Genomic DNA, 26,700 nt, shown 5'->3' with positions numbered 1-26,700 from the left:
CTGAAACCTTTGGTCTAATTTAGGCATAATAAAAAAATCATACTTAATAATTTACGCATATTCAATTCTACAAAGTTTAATTCACTACAATACCACATAACATGCACACGTATGCATATATTTTCTAAAGATCAGGTTTTTTCTTCCCTTTCTCTAACTTGTTATCAATTGCTTTACAGTAATACTTACCCTAATATTCTATTCATTCCATGTCTAGCAGCATAGTGTAATGGCGTATTGTGCTGGTAGGGCTCCCCGTAAGATGTATTTGGATCAAGGGATTCTTTTAGCTGAGGGTTGTTTTCATATATTTGGCAGGCCAGGTTTTCATCACCATTGATGAGTGCTTTACGGAATTTGGTGGTTGTATTTCCCATGTTTTGTTTTGTTTTTTTCTGATAGGTAGTGGCACTTTTTCCTTCCCCCTTCAGCCACTTCTTGAATGCTTCTACAACATGTTTCACATTCTAATGGAGGAAAAAATTATTAAATTAGATTGTGAAAAACTAATTATGAAGCAGTATCCTAAAGAAACAGTATCATAATTAGGAACACAAATAAAATCTAGGAAGCATATGTAAGGGAATAAATTATACTAAATTTACCAAATTTATCTTAATAGGCAAAAAGTCTCAAACTTTTAATGTTACCCCAATTAACTTGTTAAACTATAACATTTTTCCACACAGAAACTGTTAAGGTTTCACAGGCTGCACTTTATACTATAAAAGTTACCTACATATATGTGCTTTTCAATTTTCTCCTTCACATAGGCAGGAAATGAGCTTGATTAAAATCTATGGATGAATACACTTAAATCCCTGTATAAATTATATATAAATCTGACTCAGTCAATTTGTAGGATAGTGAAAAATGTCAGAAATCTTCCTCATATAAGAACTCCAGAGAAGCAAGAAGAATTACAATCCTGCACCCTATGGAACAAAAAGCACATTCACAGAAAGACAGACAAAATGAAAAGGCAGAGGGCTATGTACCAGATGAAAGAACAAGATAAAACCCCACAAAAACAACTAAATGAAGTGGAGACAGGCAACCTTCCAGAAAAAGAATTCAGAATAATGATAGTGAAGGTCATCCAAAGGAATGGAGGCAAAGATCAAGAAGATGCAAGAAATGTTTAACAAAGACCTAGAAGAATTAAAGAACAAAGAAACAGAGATGAATAATACAATAACTGAAATGAAAACTACACTACAAGGAATCAATAGCAGAATAACTGAGGCAGAACAATGGATAAGTGACCTGGAAGACAGAATGGTGGAATTCACTGCTGCAGACAAGAATGAAGAAAAAATGAAAAGAAAGGAAGACAGCCTAACAGACCTATGGGACAACATTAAATGCAGTAACATTCACATTATAGGGCTACCAGAAGGAGAAGAGAGAGAGAAAGGACCAGAGAAAATATTTGGAGAGATTATAGTCAAAAACTTCCCTAACATGGGAAAGGAAATAGCCACCCAAGTCCAGGAAGTGCAGAGAGTTCCATACAGGATAAACCCAAGGAGAAACACGCTGAAACACACAGTAATCAAACTGGCAAAAATTAAAGACAAAGAAAGATTATTAAAAGCAGCAAGGGAAAAATGACAAATAACATACAAAGGAACTCCCATAAGATTAACAGCTGATTTCTCAGCAGAAACTCTACAAGCCAGAAGGGAGTGGCATGATATACTTAAAGTGATGAAAGGGAAGAACCTACAACCAAGATTACTCTACCTGGCAAGGTCTCATTCAGATGTGATGGAGAAATCAAAAGCTTTACAGGCAAGCAAAAGCTAACAGAATTCAGCCCCACCAAACAAGCTCTACAACAAATGCTAAAGGAATTTCTCTAAGTGGGAAACACAAGAGAAGAAAAGGAACTACAAAAACAAACCCAAAACAATTAAGAAAATGGTCATAGGAACATACATATTGATATTTCCCTTAAACATGAATGGATTAAATGCTCCAACCAAAAGACACAGGCTTGCTGAATGGATACAAAAACAAGACCCATTTATATGCTGTCTACAAGAGACCCACTTCAGACCTAGGGACACATTCAGACTGAAAGTGAGGGGATGGAAAAAGATATTCCATGCAAATGGAAATCAAAAGAAAGCTGGAGTACCTATACTCATATCAGATAAAATAGACTTTAAAATAAAGAATGTTACAAGAGATAAGGAAGGACACTACATAATGATCAGGGGATCAATCCAAGAAGATATAACAATTACAAACATATATGCACCCAACACAAGAGCACCTTAATACATAAGGCAACTACTAACAGCTCTAAAAGACAAAATCGACAGTAACATAATAACAGTGGGGGACTTTAACTCCTCACTTACACCAATGGACAGATCATCCAAAATGAAAATAAATAAGGAAACAGAAGCTTTAAATGACACAACAGACTAGATAGATTTAATTGATATTTACAGGACATTCCATCCAAAAACAGCAGATTACACTTTCTTCTCAAGTGCACACAGAACATTCTCCAGGATAGATCACATCTGGGGTCACAAATCAAGCCTCAGTAAATTTAAGAAACTTGAAATCATATCAAGCATCTTTTCTGACCTCAATGCTATGAGATAAGAAATGAATTACAGGGAAGAAAACGTAAAAAACACAAACACACGGAGGCTAAGCAATACGTTACTAAATAACCGAGATCACTGAAGAAATCAAAGAGGCAATAAAAAAATACCTAGAGACAAATGATAATGAAAACACGACGATCCAAAACCTATGGGATGCAGCAAAAGCAGTTCTAAGAGGGAAGATGATAGCTATACAAGCCGACCTCAAGAAACACGAAAAATCTCAAATAAACAATCTAACCTGACACCTGAAGGAACTAGAGAAAGAAGAACAACCAAAACCCAAAGTTAGCAGAAGGAAAGAAATCATAAAGATCAGAGCAGAAAGAAATGAAATAGAAACAAAGAAAATAGCACAGATCAATAAAACTAAAACCTGGTTCTTTGAGAAGATAAATAAAGTTGATAAACCATTAGCCAGACTCATCAAGAAAAAGAGGGAGAGGACTCAAATCAATAAAATTAGAAATGAAAAAGGAGAATTTACAACAGACACCACAGAAATACAAAGCATCCTAAGAGACTACTACAAGCAACTCTATGCCAATAAAATGGATAACCTGGAAGAAATGGATAAATTCTTAGAAAGGTATAACCTTCCAAGACTAAACCAGGAAGAAACAGAAAATATGAACAGACCAATCACAAGTAATGAAATTGAAACTCTGATTAACAATCTTCCAACAAACAAAAGTCCAGGACCAGATGGCTTCACAGGTGAATTCTATCAAACATTTAGAGAAGAGCTAACACCCACCCTTCTCAAACTGTTCCAAAAAATTGCAGAGGAAGGAACACTCCCAAACTCATTCTATGAGGCCACCATCACCCTGATACCAAAACCAGACAAAGATACTACAAAAAAAGAAAATTACAGACCAATGTCACTGATGAATATAGATACAAAAATCCTCAATGAAATACTAGCAAACAGAATCCAACAACACATTAAAAGGTTCATACACTATGATCAAGTGGGTTTTATACCAGGGATGCAAGGATTCTTCAGTATATGCAGATCAATCAATGTGATACACCATATTAACAAACTGAAGAATAAAAACCGAATGATCAACCCAATAGATGCAAAAAAGCTTTGGACAAAATTCAACACCCATTTATGATAAAAACTCTCCAGAAAGTGGGCACAGAGGGAACTTACCTCAATATAATAAAGGCCATATACGACAAACCCACAGCAAACATCATTCTCAATGGTGAAAAACTGAAAGCATTTCCTCTAAGACAAGGAACGAGACAAGGATGTCCACTCTCACCACTATTATTCAACATAGTTTTGGAAGTCCTACCCACGGCAATCAGAGAAGAAAAAGAAATAAAAGGAATACAAATTGGAAAAGAAGAAGTAAAACTGTCACCATTTGCAGATGACATGATACTATACTAGAGAATCCTAAAGATGCCACCAGAAAACTACTAGAGCTAATCAATGAATTTGGTAAAGTTGCAGGATACAAAATTAATGCACAGAAATCTCTTTCATTTCTATACACTAATGAGGAAAAATCTGAAAGAGAAATTAAGGAAACACTCCCATTTACCACTGCAACAAAAAGAATAAAATACCTAGGAATAAACCTACCTAGGGAAACAAAAACCTGTTTGCAGAAAACTATGACACTGATGAAAGAAATTAAAGATGATACCAACAGATGGAGAGATATACCATGTTCTTGGATTGGAAGAATCAATATTGTGAAAATGACTATACTACCCAAAGCAATCTACAGATTCCATGCAATCCCTATCAAATTACCAATGGCATTTTTTACAGAACTAAAACAAAAAAACTTAAAATTTGTATGGAGACACAAAAGACCCCATATAGCCAAAGCAGTCTTGAGGGGAAAAAACGGACCTGGAGGAATCAGACTCCCTGACTTTAGACTATACTACAAAGCTACAGTAATCAAGGCAATATGGTACTGGCACAAAAACAAAAACATAGATCAATGGAAAAAGATAGAAAGCCCAGAGATAAACCCATGCACCTATGGTCAACTAATCTATGACAAAGGCAGCAAGGATATACAATGGAGAAAAGACAGTCTCTTCAATAAGTGCTGCTGGGGAAAGTGGACAGCTACATATAAAAGAATGAAATTAGAACACTCCCTAACACCATACACAAAAATAAACTCAAAATGGATTCGAGACCTAAATGTAAGAGCAGACACCATAAAACTCCTAGAGGAAAACATAGGAAGACCTCTCTTTGACATAAATCACAGCAAGATGTTTTTTGGGGTTTTTTTGCGGTACGTGGGCCTCTCACTGTTGTGGCCTCTCCCGTTGTGGAGCACAGGCTCCCGATACGCAGGCTAAGCAGCCATGGCTCATGGGCCCATCCACTCCGCGACATGTGGGATCTTCCCGGACCGGGGCACAAAGCCGTGTCCCCTGCACCGGCAGGCGGACTATCCACCACTGCGCCACCAGGGAATCCCCAGCAAGATCTTTTTTGATCCACCTCGTAAAGTAATGGAAATAAAAACAAAAATAAACAAATGGGACCTAATGAAACTTCAAAGTTTTTTCACAGTAAAGGAAACCATAAACAAGACAAAAAGACAACCCTCAGAATAGGAGAAAATATTTGCTAATGAATCAACCGACAAACGATTAATCTCCAAAATATATATGCAGCTCAATATTAAAGAAACAAACAACCCAATCGAAAAATGAGCAGAAGACCTAAATAGACATTTCTCCAAAGAAGACATATAGACGGCCAAAAAGCACATGAAAAGCTGTTCAACATCACTAATTATTAGAGAAATGCAAATCAAAACTATAATGAGGTATCTCCTCACACCAGTTAGAATGGGCATCATCAGAAAATCTACAGACAACAAATGCTGGAGAGGGTGTGGAGAAAAGGGAACCCTCTTGCACTGTTGGTGGGAATGTAAATTGATATAGCCAGTATGGAGAACAGTATGGAGGTTCCTTAAAAAACTAAAAGTAGAATTACCATATGATCCAGCAATCCCACTACTGGGCATATACCCAGAGAAAACCATAATTCAAAAAGACGCATGCACCCCAATGTTCATTGCAGCACTATTAACAATAGTCAGGTTATGGAAGCAATCTAAATGCCCATCGACAGCCTAATGGATAAGGAAGATGTGGTACATATATACAATGGAATATTACTCAGCTACAAAAAGGAACAAATTGAGTCATTTGTTGAGACGTGGATGGATTTAGAGACTGTCATTCAGAGTGAAGTAAGGCAGAAAGAGAAAAACAAATATATATTAACGCATATATGTGGAACCTAGAAAAATGGTACAGATGAACCAGTTTGCAGGGCAGAAGTTGTGACACATATGTAGAGAGCAAATGTATGGACACCAAGGGGGGAAGCTACGGGGGTGGGGTGGGGATGTTGGTGTGCTGCATTGGGCGATTGGGATTGACATGTATACACTGATGTGTATAAAATTGATGAGTAATAAGAACCTGCTGGGGCAGAAGACCTAAAATAGACATTTCTCCAAAGAAGATATGCAGACTGCCAACAAACACATGAAAGAATGCTCAACATCACTAATCATTAGAGAAATGCAAATCAAAACTACAATGAGATATCATCTCACACCAGTCAGAATGGCCATCATCAAAAAATCTAGAAACAATAAATGCTGGAGAGGGTGTGGAGAAAAGGGAACCCTCTTGCACTGTTGGTGGGAATGTAAATTGATACAGCCACTGTGGAGAACACTATGGAGGTTCCTTACAAAACTACAAATAGAACTACCATATGACCCAGCAATCCCACTACTGGGCATATACCCTGAGAAAACCATAATTCAAGAAGAGTCATGTACCAAAATGTTCATTGCAGCTCTATTTACAATAGCCCGGAGATGGAAACAACCTAAGTGTCCATCACCGGATGAATGGATAAAGAAGATGTGGCACATATATACAATGGAATATTACTCAGCCATAAAAAGAAACGAAATTGAGCTATCTGTAATGAGGTGGATAGACCTAGAGTCTGTCATACAGAGTGAAGGAAGTCAGAAAGAGAGAGACAAATACCGTATGCTAACACATATATAAGGAATTTAAGGGGAAAAAAATGTCATGAAGAACTAGGGGTAAGACAGGAATAAAGACACAGACCTACTAGAGAATGGACTTGAGGATATGGGGAGGGGGAAGGGTAAGCTTTGACAAAGCGAGAGAGAGGCATGGACATATATACAGTACCAAATGTTAGGTAGGTAGCTAGTAGGAAGCAGCCGCATAGCACAGGGAGATCAGCTCGGTGCTGTGTGACCGCCTGGAGGGGTGGGATAGGGAGGGAGGGAGACGCAAGAGAGAAGAGAAATGGCAACATATGTATATATATAACTGATTCATTTTGTTGTAAAGCAGAAACTAACACACCATTGTAAAGCAATTATACTCCAATAAAGATGTTTAAAAAAAGAGGAAAAGAACCTGCTGTATAAATAAATAAAACTCAAAAATTAAAAAGAAAAACCCAACAGGAAAAAGTGAATAAAGCTATGAATAAGCAATTCAAAGAACTGAAAAATCGAAAGGACCAACAAAATTATCAAAAGATGCTCAGCTTCACAAGTAGTTACGAAAATGAAGAATTATAAGATGCTTTTAAAATTGATTTTGTTGTCAAAGAAAACATCAGTAATAGTGAGTCTGTGAGGGAAATAGTTACTCTCAGACTTTAATGACGGCAGTAAGAACTACATCAACATTTCTGGAAAATAATCTGGCATTATGTATTAAAATTAAAACATTATATATTATGTACAAGATATTCATTGCAATATTGTTCATAATAGAAGACTAGAGACAACACAGATGTCCAAAATGAAAACAGATATGGTTTCATATATCTACTGCTACACAACAAACCACCTCAAACTTAGTGCCTCAAAACAATGTCATTTCTCACAATTCTATAGGTTGGCTAGCCATTTCTTTTCTGTTTTCACCTCTGGTTCCTCTGCAGATGCATTCAGCTAAACAGTCAGCTGGGTTAGTAGGTCCAAGATAGTCCACTTTCATGTCTGCTGGTTGATGCTGACTGGGGTGTCTTGGTTCTTTCACCCTCCTATAAGCTAGACCAGCTTCCTTACATGGCAGCTACAGGAAAGCATTCTTTTAAGTCTTCTCTTAAGGACTAAGCTCCAGAACTCACATATCACATCCACCATATTCATTGGCCGAAGCAAATCACAAGGCTAGACAAGACTCAAGAGATGGAGAAATAGATGGGAGAAGCAACAAAGCCCCATGGCAAAGGGGAATGCATACCAGGATGGAAGAACTTTACGGTTAATTATTCTACCACAGGTAGTGTGTGTTTATGTGTGTGTACTATATAGCTGTATATTTCATTATATATATGTGTATTTGTAAATCTATAGTTTTATTATAGCAATGCTATATAGTTGTATAGGTCATCACATACATGTATGTTTGTAAATCCTGGAAATATGCTTAAAAATTAACTAATGAAATACTGAGCTATGTAAAGTAGTCAGCATGCTGGCTAAGGATGCAGGGCAGTGAGGGCATGTCAGGAAGGCCAACACAGGTGTTGCCCAGAGGTGAGGATAACAGGGTGTTGTGTGCAGACAGGGAGTTGCACAGAGCTGTGGGCCCAGGGAGGGCTTATGGATTCACAAAGAAGCACAGGCCAACAGGCCCAGCAATCAACGAGGCAGGGTGTGGGTAGGGAGAGATAAAGGGAGGTGATGGTCTACAAGGCAGGGAGAATGGTAACAAAACAATTAGACAAGTGATAACTATAATGAGACTAATGTGAAGCTAAGTTTCTTACCACCAGAGAAGGCATTATAAACATGGAAAGGGCAAAGACTAGAAGAACCCTGGGGTATTGGACTGGAATTGCAAGTATAGGAACCAACTTCTGGTTTTATAACATGCACATAGATATAGAAATAATTATGGATGTATATTAGTACATTATACATATATGTATGTGTATACAAACCATCCTTACATACTGATACATTTCCTAGCCCCTATAAGCAATGACACCCCAGTAGCAATGAGAAACTAAGCCCATAAATCTTTGTTTTTAAACACCGTATTTTACAAAAACAAATAACAATATCAAAAAACAAACAGGGCTCCTTGAAGAAATAGCTGATTCCAGGGCTGGACCAGGCAAAGTACAAGACGAACCAGGAACAGCATGTTCTGCCAGAAGTGCACAATGAATGAGATGGGAGCATGATAGACACAGGAGCCAGCTTGAAGGGGCTCCCACTGGCTAAATCAGGGACAACTTAAACAGCAAAATAAATAATGATAGTAACAAATCACAACACACTAAAATCAAAATCCGCAAGTCCTTACTGATTTAATAAACAAATAAATAGGGGAGAAAGAAAAATTCTACCTTACAATAAAATACCAACTAATACATGTAGAAGGAATAAAAAAAATAGAGAAATATAATTATAAAAGTAGTTAATTCAGGTGGGAGTCATCACTGATACCTACACTGAGGCTAGTGAGTAGAGGTTTGATGAGAATCAAGATGCATAATTTTGGAATACCTCTCCACAAATTTTGATCAAATACAAAAGGACACCAATATGATCAAGGTGTTAATTACCAGTAGCAGCATGATTTGACATCATATGCCTGTGGATGCAATGCACCGAGACAGGCACAGCCCTACTTCTGTGGTATTCCTGCTAGAAATGCAAGACTTGATTGGAGTCATGAGGAAATATCACATGGACCTAGGTTCAGGGTGATCTTACAGAATGTACTACCTAAAACTGTCAAGGACATGAAAGATGGGGGAAAATGAGGCTGAAGAAGTCTGAAAAGACATGACAACTAAATACAACATGTATTCCCAGATAGGATCCTAGATCAAAAAAGAAAGAGATATTGTTGGGATAGTCGATGAAATATGAATAGGTTCCTTGGACTAGACAGTAGTGTTGTACCAATGCTTATCTTCCGACTTGGAGGGTTATATAAGAGTGCCTTGTTTTTGAGAAATAGACACTGTAGTGTTTATGGGTGATGGAACACCATGTCTACAGCTTGCTCCAAAAGGTTCTGAAAAAAACTATGATAATGGGTATGTACATATGTATTTATACACACATATACAAACATGTATGTAACATATATATGAAGACAGAAAGAGAGAGGACAGGCAATGGAAGAAATGCAGTAAAATATTAACAATAGTGGAATCTGAATGAAGGAGATAAAGGAGTTTTGTACTGTTCTGGCATCTTTTAAGTTTTAAATTATTTCAAAATAGTTTTTTAAAAATGTGATTATTAATATGTGATACAGAACATCTGGTGTTACAGCAAATGATAAGCAGCTACTGTCTGAGGCTAGGAGACAGAATGAAAACCTTGGCTTAATATGTTTATTTACATAACATGCCTTTACAATACCCTGAGGGGATACATGAATAGGAGGACAATGTTTTATGCCTATTTGGCGTAAAGGCATCTCAATGTTTTTAAGTGAACTTTCCTTTCTCTTCATGGATATTAAATAGGCATTTTACAGTTCAATGAGAAAAGGAATTCTGACTTATTCATCTCTGTGGTTCCAGTACCTAATGCGTTTATGACTTTTGTCAGTTATGTCTTGAATAGGAATTCTATTCCCAATATTATTCCAGTCAGAAAATACAGTGATCCTACCAAATATAAAATAGCTAGTGGGAAGCAGCTGCATAGCACAAGGAGATCAGCTCGGTGCTTTGTGTCCACCTAGAAAGGTGGGATAGGGAAGGTGGGAGGGAGACACAAGAGGGAGGAGATATGGGGATATATGTATACGTATAGCGGATTCACTTTGTTATACAGCAGAAACTAACACATCATTGTAAAGCAACTATACTCCAATAAAGATGTTAAGAAAACAAAACACAGTGATCTAAGTACCAAGAATTCTGTTACACTGAAAGGGAAAAACTGTATATGTTAAGCTAAAATACATATGTCAGACTGAGGATCGAAAAATATCAAGGATACCTTTCTTAGGAACTTGGAGGAGGAATAATTATATGCTCTACAGTCCTAAAAACAAGAATGTATAACCAGAAGCAAAAGGCCTTAGTCTAAAGAATGGCTAACTGTTGACAGTTTTTGGTTAAAACCAACCAAACAGAACAGAATACAAATGAAACTTGGTGAAAAGAGCTGACAGTGGATGACAATCCTTTAAAAAATTTTAGAGGGGGGCTTCCCTGGTGGCGCAGTGGTTGGGAGTCTGCCTGCTGATGCAGGGGACACAGGTTCGTGCCCCGGTCCAGGAAGATCCCACACGCCACGGAGTGGCTGGGCCCGTGAGCCATGGCCACTGAGACTGCACGTCCGGAGCCTGTGCTCCGCAACGGGAGAGGCCACAGCAGTGAGAGGCCCGCGTACTGCAAAAAATGAGAGGCCCGTGTACCGCAAAAAAAAAAAAAAAAATTTGAGAAGGTCTGAAAAACAATTAGACTGAACCATATCATATTGCTGATAAAGCATATATCCTACTAATAGATGAGTACGGTCATTTTTAAATATGAAAGAATACATTTTTATTGCAGAAACCAAAACTCTCCAAAGCATCAAAGAATTGTCAGAATTGAACTGAGAATGTTTAAAAGCTGAATAGGTTTCATGCAGCTCAATACTCTCTCCTTCCTGGAGAATACGAACATTTTTTAGTACATTTTCTAGGCTCTTGGTCCCATTTATTAACTAGAAGAAAAAAAAAGTTATGCATGCTTGAAAATCTGTGTTACAGTTAACCATAATGAACTTCAGAACTGTCTTTTCAAAGGTTTAAACAACAGCTGAAAATTACATTTTGATACTATACAATTCATCTGCTCTAGTAAATAAAAGATACTAATACTTTACGAAATTAGAATCTTTCTACTCAAAGCATTATTAACCTGACCTGACCAAGGAGGTGAAAGACTTATACACTAAGAACTATAAAACGTTAATAATGGAAATTGAAGATGATTCAAAGAAATAGAAAGATATCCCATGCCCTTGGATTAGAAGAATTAATATTGTTAAAATGGCCATACTACCCAAAACAATTTACAGGTTTAATGTGATCCTTATCAATTTATCCATGACATTTCTCACAGAACTAGAATAATCCTAAAATTCCTATGGAACCATAAAAGGCCAGAATTGCCAAAGCAATCCTGAAGAAAAAGAACAAAGCAGGAGGCCTAACTCTCCGAGACTTCCAACAATACTACAAAGCTACAGTAATCAAAACAGCATGGTATTGGCACAAAAACAGACATATGGATCAATGGAACAGAACAGAGAGACCAGAAATAAACCCACACACCTACAGTCAATTAATCTTTGACAAAGGAGGCAAGAATATACAATGGGAAAAAGACAGTCTCTTCAGCAAGTGGTGCTGGGAATGTTGGACTGCTGCATGCAAATCTACAAAATTAGAACACACCCTCTCACCATACACAAAAGTAAACTCAAAATGGCTTAAAGACTTAAACATAAGACATGACACCATAAAACTCCTAGAAGAGAACATAGGCAAAACATTCTCTGACATACATAAATCATATCAATGTCTTCTTAGGCCAGTCTCCTAAGGCAATAGAAATAAAAACAAAAATAAACAAATGGGACTTAAACTTACAAGCTTTTGCACAGCAAAGGAAACCATAAAAAAAAAAAAGACAACCTACAGAATGGGAAAATATTTGCAAAATGATGCGACCGACAACGGCTCAATTTCCAAGAAATACAAAGAGTTCATATAAGTCAACAACAAAAAAACAAACAACCCAATCCAAAAATGGGCAGAAGATCTAAATAGACATTTCTCCAAAGAAGAAATACAGATGGCCAATAGGCACATGAAAAGATGCTCAACATTGCTAATTATTAGAGAAATGCAAATCAAAACTACAAAGAGTTACCATCTCACACCAGTCAGAATGGCCATCATTAAAAAGCTTACAAATAACAAATGCTGGAGAGGACGTGCAGGGAATGGAACACTCCTACACTGCTGGTGGCAATGTAAGTTGTTGCAACCACTGTGGAAAACAGTACGTAGGATCCTCAGAAAACTAAAAATATAGAATTACCATATGATCTAGCAATCCCACTCCCAGGTATATATCCAGACAAATCTATAATTCAAAAAGATACATGCACCCCTATGTTCATAGGAGCAATGTTTACAATAGTCAAGACATGGAAACAACCTAAATGTCCATTGACAGATGAGTGGATAAAGATGTGGTACATAATATATACAATGGAATACTACTGAGCCATAAAAACGAACAAAATAATGCCATTTGCAGCAACATGGATGCAACTAGAGATTATCCTACTAAGTGAAGTATATCAGAAAGAGAAAGACAAATACCGTATGATATCACTTATGTGTGGAATCTATTGGGTTGGCCAAAAAGTTCGTTCGGTTTGTTCCCATAAGATCCTACAGAAAAACTGAATGAAGTTTTTGGCCAACCCAATAAAATATGACACAAATGAACCTATCTACGAAACAGAAACAGAATCTCGGACAGAGAACAGACTGGTGGTTGCCAAGGGGCAGGGAATTGGGGGAGGTTTGGAGAGGGAGGTTGGGGTTAGCAGATATAAGCTTTTATATAGAGAACAGATAGACAGTAAGGTCCTACTGTATAGCAGAGAGCTATATTCAATATCATATGATAAAACATAATGGAAAAAAATATTAAAAAAAGAACGTATATATAACTAAATCACATTGCTGTACAGCAGATATTAACACAACATTGTAAATCAACTATACTTCAATTAAAAAAATTTTTTTAAATCACCTACTGGAAAAAAAATAAAAAACTGTTAAAACTATATTACAAGTTCTTCCCCTTAATGAGAAATCTTAACGTCAAATCTTTTCTAGCATATAAGAAGTAAAACAACATTCATCATTACTATAAACCAGAATCTGTATGGTTTATTTATTTATTTATTTTTAAAGTCTGGTTGGGGGTCATGAATTAGATTTTATTTCAGTCCCTTTGAGGGACAAGAGAAATGAAAGACTTTTTTAAAAAAATAAATTTATTTATTTTATTTATTTATTTTTGGGTGTGTTGGGTCTTGGTTGCTGCGTGGGGTTTTTCTAGCTGTGGTGAGCGGGGGCTACTCTTCATTGCGGTGCGTGGGTTTCTCATTGCCGTGGCTTCTCTTGTTGAAGAGCACTGACTCTAGGCATGCGGGCTTCAGTAGTTGCAGCATGCAGACTCAGTAGTTGTGGCTCACAGCCTCTAGAGCAAGGCTTAGTAAGTTGTAGTGCATGGGGCTTAGTTGCTCCACAGCATGTGGGATCTTCCCAGACCAGGGATCAAACCCGTGTTCCCTGCATTGGCAGGCAGATTCTCAATCACTGCCCCACCAGGAAAGCCCTGTGTGGGTTTGTTAGTTAGCTATCTATCTATCTATCTGTCTATCTATCTATCTATCTATTTATTTATGGCTGTGTTGGGTCTTCGTTGCTGCACACAGGCTTTCTCTAGTGTGGCAAGCGGGGGCTACTCTTCCTTGTGGTGCGCAGGCTTCCCACTGCCGTGGCTTCTCTTGTTGCACAGCACGGGCTCTAGGGTGTGCGGGTTTCAGTAGTTGTGGCGCATGGGCTTAGTTGCTCTGCAGCATGTGGGATCTTCCCGAACCAGGGCTCGAACTCGTGTCCCCTGCATTGGCAGGCAGGTTCTTAACCACTGCGCCACCAGGGAAGCCCCCCAGTGTGGTTTTTAAATGGAGATAAAATACTTCTTAGGACACTTCTAAGAATTAAATGAGATAATGTAATAACTAAATGCAGGGTAGCTAGTGTGAATTAAGTGCTCAATAAATGGCCTTGACTGTGTTAATTCTTACAGAAAGGTTGTGAAACAACCCTGAAATATGGTCAAGTAACTTAAAAACCTATTAGAGATGTCTGTAAAAGCATATGGATAAAATCACAGTCAAATATCTAGACTGGCAAATTCAGGGAGGAAAGGAATCTTAACTTATTTATCCTTGTAGTTCCAGAATCTAACATAGTGCCTGGTACACAGAGTAGGCATTCAATAAAGGTTTACTGAAATGAAGTGAGTATGAAAGTAAGTTATCTGGAAAAGAAAAAAAAAAAAAGAGGTAATCTGAGGTTGTCTGAAACATAAACGTAAAGAGTCACAAAATTACTATTCCCTAAGCAAATCATACTTTGAGAAAGAAAACAAAATACCTAAGCATTTTTAGAACCATGCACAGAAAATCCTCTCAGACTGGTCTTTTTAATAATGACTGAGTCACTCTCAAATCTGTTTTGGCAAATGTGTCATATATAAAGTTCAATATTAGAGAGAAGGATTTTTAAATTTCATCTAAATAAATGTTCATACTCAAAGAGGTAAGAAGTACCCAAAACACTGAGGAATCTTTCCTAACTTCCATTCAAGAAGAATCAGACTTAATTCATAGTTCTTCCATCTATTTATACATGAAAATTAGCTTGAGCTTTTACCTACAAGTAAGTTGTAAATACACATATTTCACTTTCACACGTTCAAGTGCACCCCAGAAAAGGAAAAGGAAAGAAAGAAAACCAACTCTCTCAAAAGTGGGCAGTGCTATAGGAGTATAAAAGAGTAGCAAACAAAACTTCTCTCCCATGTCTCAGCAGCCACCTGATAGAGCCCACACTTATGGCACGGTCTGCATGGTTTCAGAACACTTTCATATTGAAAACTCAAAATTCCCAGTGCAATGGGCACAGGAAAAAGCATAATGTGAAAATACAGTCCTATCTTTTCCACCCTACATCCAAGAATAATAGGGGTCAATTTACTGTTTCTAAAAGACCTTTTCAAATTATTGCCCATCACCTCACTACAGCACCCACTCTTCTTATTTGCAAACTGATCAATTTTACGAAAAGCAAAAACCACACCCTTAATAATACATTCAACTCTGCGCAGCGCTTGGCTTCTGACACAAGCCCGTAAAGTACAATTCCAGAGAGACAGCTGGAGATACATCTTTTAAGCCTAGTTCAAACTAAAACTTGTGAACAGTGTGCAGTTACAAATCAAATAATAACCTCAAATCAACTGCTAGAAGGAGGTTTTGAAAACAAAAAAATCATTATTAAACATTTACCTTTCTGAACAAAATGACGTTTTCTGAAAACAATAACCAAAGCTACCAGTCTAAACTAGAGTAATTTAGAGAACAATAACAAAGAACCTGTAGTTCACAGAGGAAAATCATTCTTAAATTATCATTTGCTTCCTACAGTACCTGGAAAAGTACAAAATGCATGAAGTCAACTAAGAACTATTGTCCAGTCACTGACAGCATTAGTTACTTTTTAGTCTAATTTCTGGAAAGTTCTGCTGTGGTAGTTTAAAAAGGAAACCATATTTTAAAGAGAAAAAATGCCTAGTTGAAAATCTGGAAATACACATTGAAGATATTCACGGTTAATTTTTTTTTTTTTTAACTAAGAAGCAGCAAGGTGACAGGCACAAAGGTGTGTAACATCTGTAGATGGTTGAGCCAAATCAATTAAAAAAAAAGTCTCTATGGAATTAAGGATTTAAGATAATATCTTGACAAATATAATCTGACATGATCAAAAATCACTTTAGTTTTTTTTAACCACTAACAAAGCAAAAACTTCCAATACAAAGATTTTCACATCATACACACACACACTTTAAATTAAGAATTAAATGTAAATTCAACACACTAAAAAATTATCTAAAGGTATCCAAAACACATTTGAAACATCAGACTTTTGTTTTCACATTGATTTCTCAGACCTACTAGTAAATCTTCCCTGGAATGGGTCTTCATTTCAATACAAGGTTGTTCAATATGCCACTTCGTGTGAATAGAGCTTGTGAGACATCCTCAAAACCTCCTCGGGAGTTCTTAATTTACAGCTCTAATTCCAGTTTCCTGCGACTCAAACAGCAACGTACAGAAAACAGCTTATACACAGGAAGGGAGAGGAATGAAGGTCCAGGGGAAAGGTCCATTCTTTTGTGGTGGCAGAAGATGCAAAAATAAAGGTTCTCTAGAGCTATGTGCCCCTATCCCCACCCATCATAGCCCTTCACTTTCATCCATCCACCCGCTCAAGACTCTCGAGCTCACGAGAACAGCCGAACCCGTAGCTTTCCACGTCTCAAAGAATGGGCGGGGGAAGCTGTGAGGTCCGGGGTACAAACAGAAAAAAAGGGAGGACATAGATCCTTTGAGGACAGAGGGACAAGAAGATGCATCCAGATGGTGAGGATGGGACGTGCTACCGAAACACAGAGGCTTGCAAATTCGCTGGGAGAAGAGCTCCCAATGTGTCAGACAGAAGGTGTTGACTGTTCAGGGACGGGGACACACATCCTCCACAAATGAAGGGAGGCACATTTGCAGGAGTCCCGGAAGGGCGTGAACTCGGTAGCGCTGAACTCGGAGCCGAAAATAGGTTGAGACAGCCTCAAAAAGACCGGTACGTCGAAGCTGAGACTTACGGTTACTTCTCGGACTGAGGGTAAGGGTCGGATGGACTCCGCAGCTCTACAGTTCTGCCGCCCCTGCCTCTCGCGCCGAGCCGGTGACCTCAGGTACTCCCTGCGCCCCACCCACCCGGGCGGACGCCCCTCCTCGCCCTGCGCCCCCTCCTCACCGGCCCCGGTGCGCCCGCCGGGCAAAGGTTGCCGGGGCCGAGGGTGCGCCCTGGAGGCCCGCGGGGGATTCTGCGAGAGCTGGAAGCGCCTGCGGCGAGGCTCAGACTGCACGGGCGCCCCCCATGCCTCTCCGGCCGCCGCGCCGCCTCACTCGGAGGAAGAGAAGAGGGGGCGGTGGCTCTTGCCTCCGCCTCGCGGTCAAATCCGGCTCATGCTCCAGCCTGGCCCGCGCTTGCAGCCCGGGCCGCCCCCCTCCCCTCCCCCGCCTCCGGTTCAGCCGCTGGCGCGCCCACTGCCGCCACCACCCCAGTCCCCGAGCCGCCCGCCACCTGCCCCAGACAGCCCTCAGCCCCAGCTAGAAACGACAGGAACGGCAGTTAGCTCAGCAGCCGACCCGGAAGTTCTTCCACCACCAACCGCGAGGCTGCGAGGGGCGTGAACCCGGAAGCGATTTCCTCGCCCCGGTAGCATCGGGATGGAAAGCTAAGGCCTTTGAAGATCTGGAATCCCCTAGTTTGGGGACGGGGTGAGGTGTGTATGGCGCTGAGCTGAGAGGAGAGGGAAGGCCAATAAAGAGCCTGTGGACAAGAGGCTCTCCGAGTCCAGAGATCAGAGCTCTCGAGGCGCGGGGTGCGGAGGGCAGCCGAACACGCCGGGCGGCTTCTGGTGGCAACCGACTGTTTTCCTGTCACAGGAAGTTGGGCCTGGCCGCTGGGAAAGTGAAGGGAAGGAGAAATGAGAAAGCGGTGACGGTCCCCCGCCCCCCAGGTGACTGTCCCACCCACTGAATTGAATGTAGTGGCCCGGGAGGTCCTCGGCCTCCCGCACGGGTGAGACGAGGAGGAGCACGATTCAGACTCCAGCGACAGAAACGGAAAGGTAGGAGGCCGAACTATCTCCATCCACATCTAGTTTTTCCAGGCAAGGACTTTACTTCTTACAAGTAATTACAAAGACGCCAAAGACCCTTTTTGGGTGGCGGCTCTCGGTGCAGAGAGGCGTGCACGTCCTTTTCCGTTAGTGGACGCTGATGGGCGGTGGCGGAGGAAAAACCTAGGCAGAGTGTTGATTTTTGTCATTTCAGGAAAAGCGATTCACAACTTGTCCTTGGAGCTCACCGCTCCTCTCTTTCCCTCTCTCCATCTTTTAAGGCTTTGGGCTTTCGTTCTTTGCTCGGTTCTCCATGGTGTTTTTAGCTTCACCAGAAATCTTTGATCTAGCTGACCTGACTCGGGATCTCACCTCCATGATTCCCTTCTCACTCTTGGAGAGTTTTTGTATCTTCAGTTTGCTTGCAAATGCTTCTCTCAGCATCATGTCTTTTAACTGCTTTGATGTTCTCATCTTATTTTGGGGAAAATGTCAAAAACTCAAAAATGTTTTCATAACAGTAGGAAAACAATTCATTCCATGATCTTTTCGACTTAAACCCGAGTTAATGTGTTAGTTGGTTTCCCCTTCGAACTGGGTTGAAGAACTACAGTAGCAGTTGATATAAAGCATGTTTAGATATACTACGGATGAAATCATGCTCCCCCAAATAACCTCCTTAAATATACTTGTAGGAATTCATTTGTTTCCCAATTCCACTATTACTTAGTTCCTTCTCTGTTAGCCAGATTTAGTATAATTGCATTCAGAAGTTATTTGAAGATTATTAAATATCTTAAATTACAGAATAGAATGTCACTTAACAGAAGGAAAGTACTTGAAAATTACCGATGGTACTTTTTGATACTACCTGATGATTGGTAGAACTGGTTGAAAGGACAAGGACAAAACAAGCTGTGTTAGAAGTAGCACCAGTGACTATTTTCTATTCTGCTTTATTATTACTTCCTCTCTTTTTATTACTATAAACCAATTTGAGTGGCAAAAGGATGAAATTTTTAATGGTCAACATATCTCTGTAGGGGAATTCTTACAGATATTTAGTTGCCATCACTTCTCTCTAATGTAACAATGCTTTAAAATATTAAATTGTTCCAGGAGAGTGGAGAAGTGGCAGGTAGCTACTCTACCTCAGTTTTTTTTTTCCTGTAAAATGGAGATAATAATAATACTTCATCAGGTTTGGGGGAGAATAAAATGAGTTAATGCATGTAAAGCACTTAGCACAGTGTCTAGCACATAATAAACATTATAGGTGTTAGCACTTGTATTATTTTAAAAGCATAATAACATGGGTTTTATTAGGTTGAAAAACATTGCTTAAGGATGGAGGAGAAGGGATCAGGAACATCCTACAGAACCCTAAGATAATGCTCCTTTTTTTGTTTTTATTCATGAAGTACACTTTCTGATCATTATTGGTCATTTCTATTAGCATGTACTTTGTAAATCATCTTGTCAATTTTGACTTCTGGTAACTAAATTTACAATACCTATATTCATGTACTGAATCTTCTCTGTTTCTTCATTGCAAACAACTTTTAAAGTTTGTCCATCTGGGGAATTCCATGGCGGTCCAGTGGTTTAGGACTCTGCCCTTTCATTGCCTAGGGCCCGGGTTCAATACCTGGTCAGGAGACTAAGATCCTGCAAGCCTTGCAGTGCGGCCAGAATAAATAAATAAAGTTTGTCTATCTGTACTCTATACAGCAAATGTTTCTCTATTAAAGACATTATTGGCAGTTTGTTCAACAGGACTGTTTTTAGTAAAGATGTTAACAAACCTCCCCCCATGGGGACTAAATGGCATCTGTTCACCCCATTTCTCCACAGTCATAGTGACGAGAAATGCCCGTACAGATTTTCAAATGATCCCAGGTAGGTATCACTCCCAATTGAAAACCACTTCTACATATTTGTAAGGCTTTATTAGTTAGGCAGCATATTATCATTTCTTCTTAAGCATTTTCCAGAAAATGCCACATATTTCCTATTGGTCACTTGAACCTTTATCTAAAATTCAGTCTAAACACATTACAAATTTTAGTTATAGCTTTTTCTCTTATTTTTAGCTCAAATTACCCTCTTCCAATCCTTTTGCATGTGTTTCTGCCTTAGCAGTTTTGCCTTCATATATTAGTAGCTTCTGTTCTTTTCCTCACTTAAGCCTTTGTTTCCTTCTTTCATGTCACTGGAAATATGTATATTTCAAACATTCAAGTATGAATATTTCTTGAAACTCAATTTTTAGAATCTTTGGGGTACATTAACATTAAATGGCGTAAAAACAAAATGCTATAACCCTCATGGTTTTTTAAAATTATATCACATTTGTTTATCTTTTAAAAATTGAGTGTATTGTGCAATACTAAATATTCTAGAGAAGTGATAAGTATTAACAAATAAAGCTTTTTGCTAATAGATGGTTTTTTAACATGAGTTGACCAGCACAGGAATTGGTTTGCTTTAAATCGTGTTTAGAAAACTAAGAATTACTTGATTTCTCTTTTTAGGTGCTTAGTAGAAAAAAGGGTTTCCATAATAGTGCCATATATGTTACAAAATGTATTCACAATGCAATGTCTTTCTTTTGGGGGCTGGCAGTCTTCAAGGAGGCATCCATACATTTCAAAATTTGTTGGGTTTTATTATCTTGAAGTCATTGTTAATCTGAGGTGAAAAGTAATTGCTAAATAGAAATTCTGAGAAGAAAAAAGCCTCATCTTTTTCACTTAGTATAGAAAGTGCTGTTGTATGAGGTGGGTTTTAAGATGATCTTATGGAAAAACTGAACTGAAAATAATTCCACAAGGTATAGAGTGAAAATGAATGTCTTCAAAACTTTTCACAAAATGAAATGTCTCAATCCTAATGTTTTCTGTAGTTTCTCTGTTGAGATAGCTGTAGTTTCTCTGGATCTAAATCAGTGAACATTTTTATAATCTAAAATAAAATTTTTTATAATTTAAAACTAAATTTTATAATTTAAAATAATTTATAAATTAAAATAATTTTTGTGCAATAATTTTAATGGTTCTTTTAATTTTAGGCTAACATTTACTTAAAATGTCATAAGTTATTCGATTTTAAAAACATTTCTTTTAAAGGAAATTTTCCAGTTATAAGGCAGTGGAAGGAAGTAAATTAAAGGCTTTTGTTATTACACGAGGAAGCAAATTAAAGGTTTCAAAATGACTATTAATTGCAGTTGAGAAAACAATAAAGTCCTCTATCTCCTCTCAAAAGATATTCAAAACCTTTCTTGAAAATGAGCTCTTCTTTTTCTATGAGAGTTGGGGCAATAAGGAAATCATTAAATATGAACAGGTCATTTTAATGCCTAATGGACTTTAAAAAAAACTGAAGAAGGTTCATCTCACCATGGCCAGGAAAGCAACTCCTTGCTTGATGTTCTTTTAGAAATTTACTGGCATATAAATGAGAGGAAGTTTTTTTAAAACAAATAAAATATATTCAATACAAAGAGATGTGTTTTAGTCTAGCCATGAAAAAAAATTAATAATAGCACTTAATGAAGAGATGGAACTATCAAACAACCGAGAGTGCTTGAACTTCAATTACTTGTTAGAAATTGCCTAATGGAGACTTCAAATTAGTCTGGGGAAAAAAGTGTGCATGTGTATGTATATTTAAATATATATATTATATATTTGGAAGAAAATTTTTGGATTATGTAGGGAATTGATAATGGAAGTGGGAAATATTCTTAAGTCATCATCAGAAAGCTTTTATGAACTGACTAAATGTTTTTGAGTCTGTGATAGGCAGCTCCAATGACAATTATAAACTATCCTTTAGTTCATCCAAATGTCAGATATCAAAGTTCTTTTTAAAGATTCTGGAAAGAATGTCAATGGCAGCTATCTATTTCTAGCTTCCAAACTATTAACAGTATGACATTCACTTGTGCAATTTATGGAAAATAAGTGGGTACTATTCTAAATTGCTAGTTCAAGCCATTTTTTACTTAGTTTTTTTTTAATGTTTTAAGATGTTTTTTACAAGACATTTTATAATCATATCACCTTTTTATAGGTCCAAAAGGCAGATTCTTAATGCTGTTAAGACCTATGAAAGTATGTATCCCCATTTTAAAAAACAAAAATCTACCTTTAATAGAAAAGGAATAAAGGACAAGGTAATCTTAAATTATAAACAAAGGTTTTGAATGGTAACATATTATCAGTTATCTCTGACTTGCTTTTTACATAGTATATTCTAAGATAGAAAAATCAACATTTTATTTTTTAAATTGTTTTTCAGAGTGGTTATGTGTCCTTTAATTTAATCTTTCAAGGGATTTCTTTGTTTTATAAAGCGATGGGAAATCCAGAAAACATAGAAGATGCGTACGTTGCTGTTATTCGGCCAAAGAATGCTGCCAGTCTCAATTCTCGGGAATACAGAGCTAAGTCATATGAAGTGAGAACGATTTACTAACATTTGATTTTCAACCATTGAATGTCATTCTCCATTATCATTTTTATTTACATATAAAGTATAACCATAGCCTGTAAATTCTTGTTGATAACCTTGATCTTGATAAGCTAGAATTTACAGTCGTAGATCTGCCCATCATCATGTCTTTTCCGCTACATGTATTTTGACCATTTTTCTATTCATTGATATGGATAAATTATTAGATATTAAAAGTTACTTATTTGAGTTTTACTTATATAACTTATGAGAGTTTGGTTTTTAGTACAGTTTACGGAATGGCTCTCAAAAATTGAAAAAAAAATTGCAAAATTCAGCTTATTCAAAATTCCAACCTAAATTTTGTTCTTGGCTGTTTTCCCAAAGAACTATTTTTAAAAGTTCATTAAAAAATATCTTTACCTTTAATTAAGTTTTAGGCAATTAAGTTACTTCTCTGTAGTCTTGAATACATATATTAGTAAACATGATTGAGGCCCCTGCCAAAAAAAACCCAAAGCAGAATTGTTATCTTTTCTATGCAGCAGATTTCAAGCATCATAAAATACTTCTAATCTAATCTAACTTGAACTAACTTCTCTAGTATTTTGCTTTAATTGCTTTTTTAAGGTTAGTTTTCTGAAACCTATTAAGGGATACTGCAGGGGTTCTGAGGAGACTACTGCTTCAGCAGTGCTCTGACTTACTGGTTCTCAGTCTTGGCTACACTGTTAAATCACCTGGGGAACTTTAACATTTCCAGTGCCAGGACCCCACTCCCCTGACATTCTGATTTAATAGGTCTGAGATGAAGCTGTGCATTGATACTGTTTTGAAAGAGTCCAGGTTATTCTTATATGCAGCTAGGGTTAAGAAAGACTGCTGGCTTATTCTAGGGCAAGTAAATTTAATTTTAAACACTCTCAATATTATTTTTCTCATCTAAGATTTTGTTGCATGAAGTTCCCATTGAAGGACAGAAAAAAAAGAGAAAGAAGGTTTTGTTGGAAACTAAACTTCAAGGCAACAGTGAAATAACACAAGGCATATTGGATTATGTAGTAGAAACCACCAAACCAATTTCTCCTGCAAACCAGGGTATCAGAGGTAAGAAACTTTTCTTTTTAACACAGTTGGCTTTAAATGCTTGTGGAGAAAGACATTTTAAAAAGTAGATTAAAATCAGTTTCTTTTTATGTTCCTTTTCATTTGAAAAACTTGAAAAAGACTCAGAAATTTCTAGGGTTTTTTTTTTAAGGTGCAGCCAAGCCCCCTTCAAAAAGCAACTTAACGATTTTTTTAAGTTAAAAAATATTTTTGAAATGTTTAGATAATTTTAAGTAAAAAAAAAAATTGAAAATATTTAAATTGTGTTAATGATTTGTTCAAGAGAGAGAGGAAGCCAACGGGTGGCTTAAAAATTCAAAGAAAGCACAAAATTACTTTTGTTAGAAGTATATTTCCCTAGATAAGTATCTGTGAACTACTATGTTTGTTTCTCTACTCCAGGACAAGAGAAAACTATAAACCTCTCTCCATAACTAAGTAACAGTTAAGATTTTGTGTATTAGAGCAAGTCCTATAAATTACCAGTCAGCAGAGGTTTTCTTCCCATTTGGTCACAAGAAGAAGATCATTTTCAAAGAGCCAAAATGAATTGTAGAAGTATTCACCCTGAAAGGTTCAGGCCTCATTTAAAATATTAGATAATCTATAACCTATGAAACTGATTAAACATTAATGATCAATTTTATCAGGGTGTGGCCTCACAAGAAGCATATAGCAGAAGTTACAGAAATTATATACTCTGTCCAGGATTCAGGCATTATAATTAAAAAGGTAAAGCTAATTTCAGTCAAACAGCAGTTGAAAACAGTTGTTGATAGTGAGGTAAAGCATACCTCTCTGTGCCTAGTTGTTGGTTTTTTAAAGCTTATTTAGTGTTTTTTTCTATTTGTTCATCTTTATACAGATTAGTTGTCTAATTCATCTCTCACTATAGAGACTATTTTTGTTGCAGAGATAAGGCTGAATCCTGTAATTTGATTTGTTGGTTATTTGGGATAGTTGTTCTCTAGAGATAGCTGAACTAAGCCTGTTTCGTAACTTCTGGAGGTACCATTCACCATATTTACCTCCCCAACGGTAACTTCGTCAATAGGGCCTGCAGGGTTTTTGTGGCTTGGGGCTCTAAGCATTGTAACTCGAGATTATAAGAAGTTCCTGCATAAATTTACAGATCTTTGATACACATTCTGAGTACTACAGAGAGAATCCCCTTTCCCTAATTATCAGATTGACTTTTTAAATAAAATGATCTAGAAATTGATCTTAGCTAAAAAGGGGGACTATCCCTGTGGGTGATCAAGGCAAGGGAAAGGCTCTTCTTTTGGATGCCACAAATTTGTCAGCCTTTTCTACCTCAGTCTTGGACTTCTCTGATAAATTTTCATCCAGATTTGTTTTACTATCACTAAATTGTTATAGTCATCAGGATCTATTCTGAGATCAGATTACTGAGACAAAGTCTGATTCCAAATCACATATTTGAGCTGAGATAGACAAGTCATAATTTGCTTTGAATTAGCCAAACTCTACCACTTGGTTCATTTACCAAGCAGGGGGGTATAAGTGATATCAGTGTTAACAAAAATATCCCCCGGCCCAGAGGGCTGGGTAGTTTTTCTTAGGAGAAGTTACAAGTGGATAGGCACCCTGAAACATGTCTAGCACAATTATATCTTATATACTTAGACAGTAGAATGTACTAATACATTTTCAGGCAGCTTTTAATAAGAGAAATGAAAGTAAAGAAGTTTTACTTAACTAAATAGACAGTTATATCAATGAACCATGCCATACCTGACTATCCTATTCAATTGAGGTTTTCTAAAAGTGTGAAATATTTTTATAGAGTAATATGATTTCTTATATAAGCATCACATGAAAATTACCAATGACTTTATAATAGCAGTAGTTGTGCCTTTTTGTGCAGTGCTATATATAGTTTATAAAACACTACCACAATTACTTATTAATGAAATTCTTAAATTGGTCCTGTGAGTTAGTGTATAGTCATTTTTACATCTGTAAAATGGAAATGCAAACATAGGTTGTCACCTACAAAAATCATATTCCCATTAGTGGAGGAGTTAGGACTAGAACCTCATTTCCCAACTTGTAATCAGTGCTTTTCTTTCCCCACATGACAGATCTCATAGTTGCATATATAATTTGCAAAGTAGGCAATTAAACAATGGATCAGAACTGGATTTAGGGAAGCTGCAAGGCAGGAAAGATTAAGTGGGACAAGACCTCAAGCCAGACAAAAGAAATATTGCCTCTGAAATTTATTAGAATGTATCTAACACTTACATTTTGTACAAGTGTCTATTTTGTAAAAAATTGTTTGGGGGCTATAATAATAATGTGCCATAATAATCACAAATATTGACTCCAGCATTTTGTGAATGAATGAAGCTGCTTGAGCTCATATTATCTACCTGTCCACAGAAGGCATCCAGCCAGGCATTCCTACCTGGGTCAAGAACAAGATTCTATTTCTTGGGATGGGGAGATTGGAAGGGTTGATAAAAATTATGACAAAGATATCCAGAATATGAAAGGTTTTAGAGTGAAAGACTTGTAGGTTGTTATTTATAGCCCCCTTGCTGCCAAATCAGGAACAACAGACTAAGTATAAGAATGGTGGTTACGGGCTTCCCTGGTGGCGCAGTGGTCGGGAGTCCGCCTGCGGATGCAGGGGACATGGGTTCGTGCCCCAGTCCAGGAAGATCCCATATGCCGCGGAGCAGCTGGGCCTGTGAGCCATGGCCGCTGAGCCTGCGCGTCCGGAGCCTGTGCTCCGCAATGGGAGAGGCCACAACAGTGAGAGGCCCGCGAACCTCAAAAAAAAAAAAAAAAAAAAGAGAATGGTGGTTACAATTCAGAACAATAGTTTATAGCCCAATCAGATTTTAATAAAAACTGAAATTGAGAGTGGAGGTT

General features: G+C 37.6%; 2 protein-coding genes across 13 annotated transcripts in view; one reads left to right on the top strand and one right to left on the bottom strand.

Annotated features, from left to right (window-relative positions):
- ANKIB1 (ankyrin repeat and IBR domain containing 1) overlaps positions 1–17,760 on the bottom strand; it is a 103,866-nt gene extending 86,106 nt beyond the window's left edge. For 2 of the 6 annotated variants that reach the window (XM_032642434.1, XM_032642437.1), the window contains exons 1-3: positions 17,209–17,261; positions 16,502–16,636; positions 190–467 (exon numbers count right to left, since the gene is read on the bottom strand). In XM_032642434.1, the coding sequence (XP_032498325.1) occupies positions 190–467; positions 16,502–16,531 (308 nt within the window). In that variant the 5' untranslated portion in view covers positions 16,532–16,636; positions 17,209–17,261. Of the gene's footprint in view, positions 1–189; positions 468–16,501; positions 16,637–17,208 lie in introns of all 6 variants that reach the window. The other 4 variants (XM_032642435.1, XM_032642436.1, XM_032642438.1 and 1 more) reach the window with 4 other exon arrangements.
- Positions 17,761–17,800: 40 nt separating this feature from the next.
- Positions 17,801–26,700, top strand: part of KRIT1 (KRIT1 ankyrin repeat containing) — a 37,041-nt gene continuing 28,141 nt past the window's right edge. Inside the window, exons 1-5 of one of the 7 annotated variants that reach the window (XM_032642440.1) lie at positions 17,801–17,895; positions 18,059–18,243; positions 20,089–20,133; positions 22,574–22,698; positions 23,640–23,799. In XM_032642440.1, the coding sequence (XP_032498331.1) occupies positions 20,124–20,133; positions 22,574–22,698; positions 23,640–23,799 (295 nt within the window). In that variant the 5' untranslated portion in view covers positions 17,801–17,895; positions 18,059–18,243; positions 20,089–20,123. Of the gene's footprint in view, positions 18,244–20,088; positions 20,134–22,539; positions 22,699–23,639; positions 23,800–26,700 lie in introns of all 7 variants that reach the window. The other 6 variants (XM_032642441.1, XM_032642446.1, XM_032642445.1 and 3 more) reach the window with 6 other exon arrangements.

This window comes from Phocoena sinus, chromosome 9 (genome assembly GCF_008692025.1).
Source record: "Phocoena sinus isolate mPhoSin1 chromosome 9, mPhoSin1.pri, whole genome shotgun sequence".
Taxonomy (NCBI): Eukaryota; Metazoa; Chordata; class Mammalia; order Artiodactyla; family Phocoenidae; genus Phocoena; species Phocoena sinus.
The sequence above is the reverse complement of the archived record's forward strand: the minus strand, read 5'-3'. Positions and strand labels throughout refer to the sequence as shown.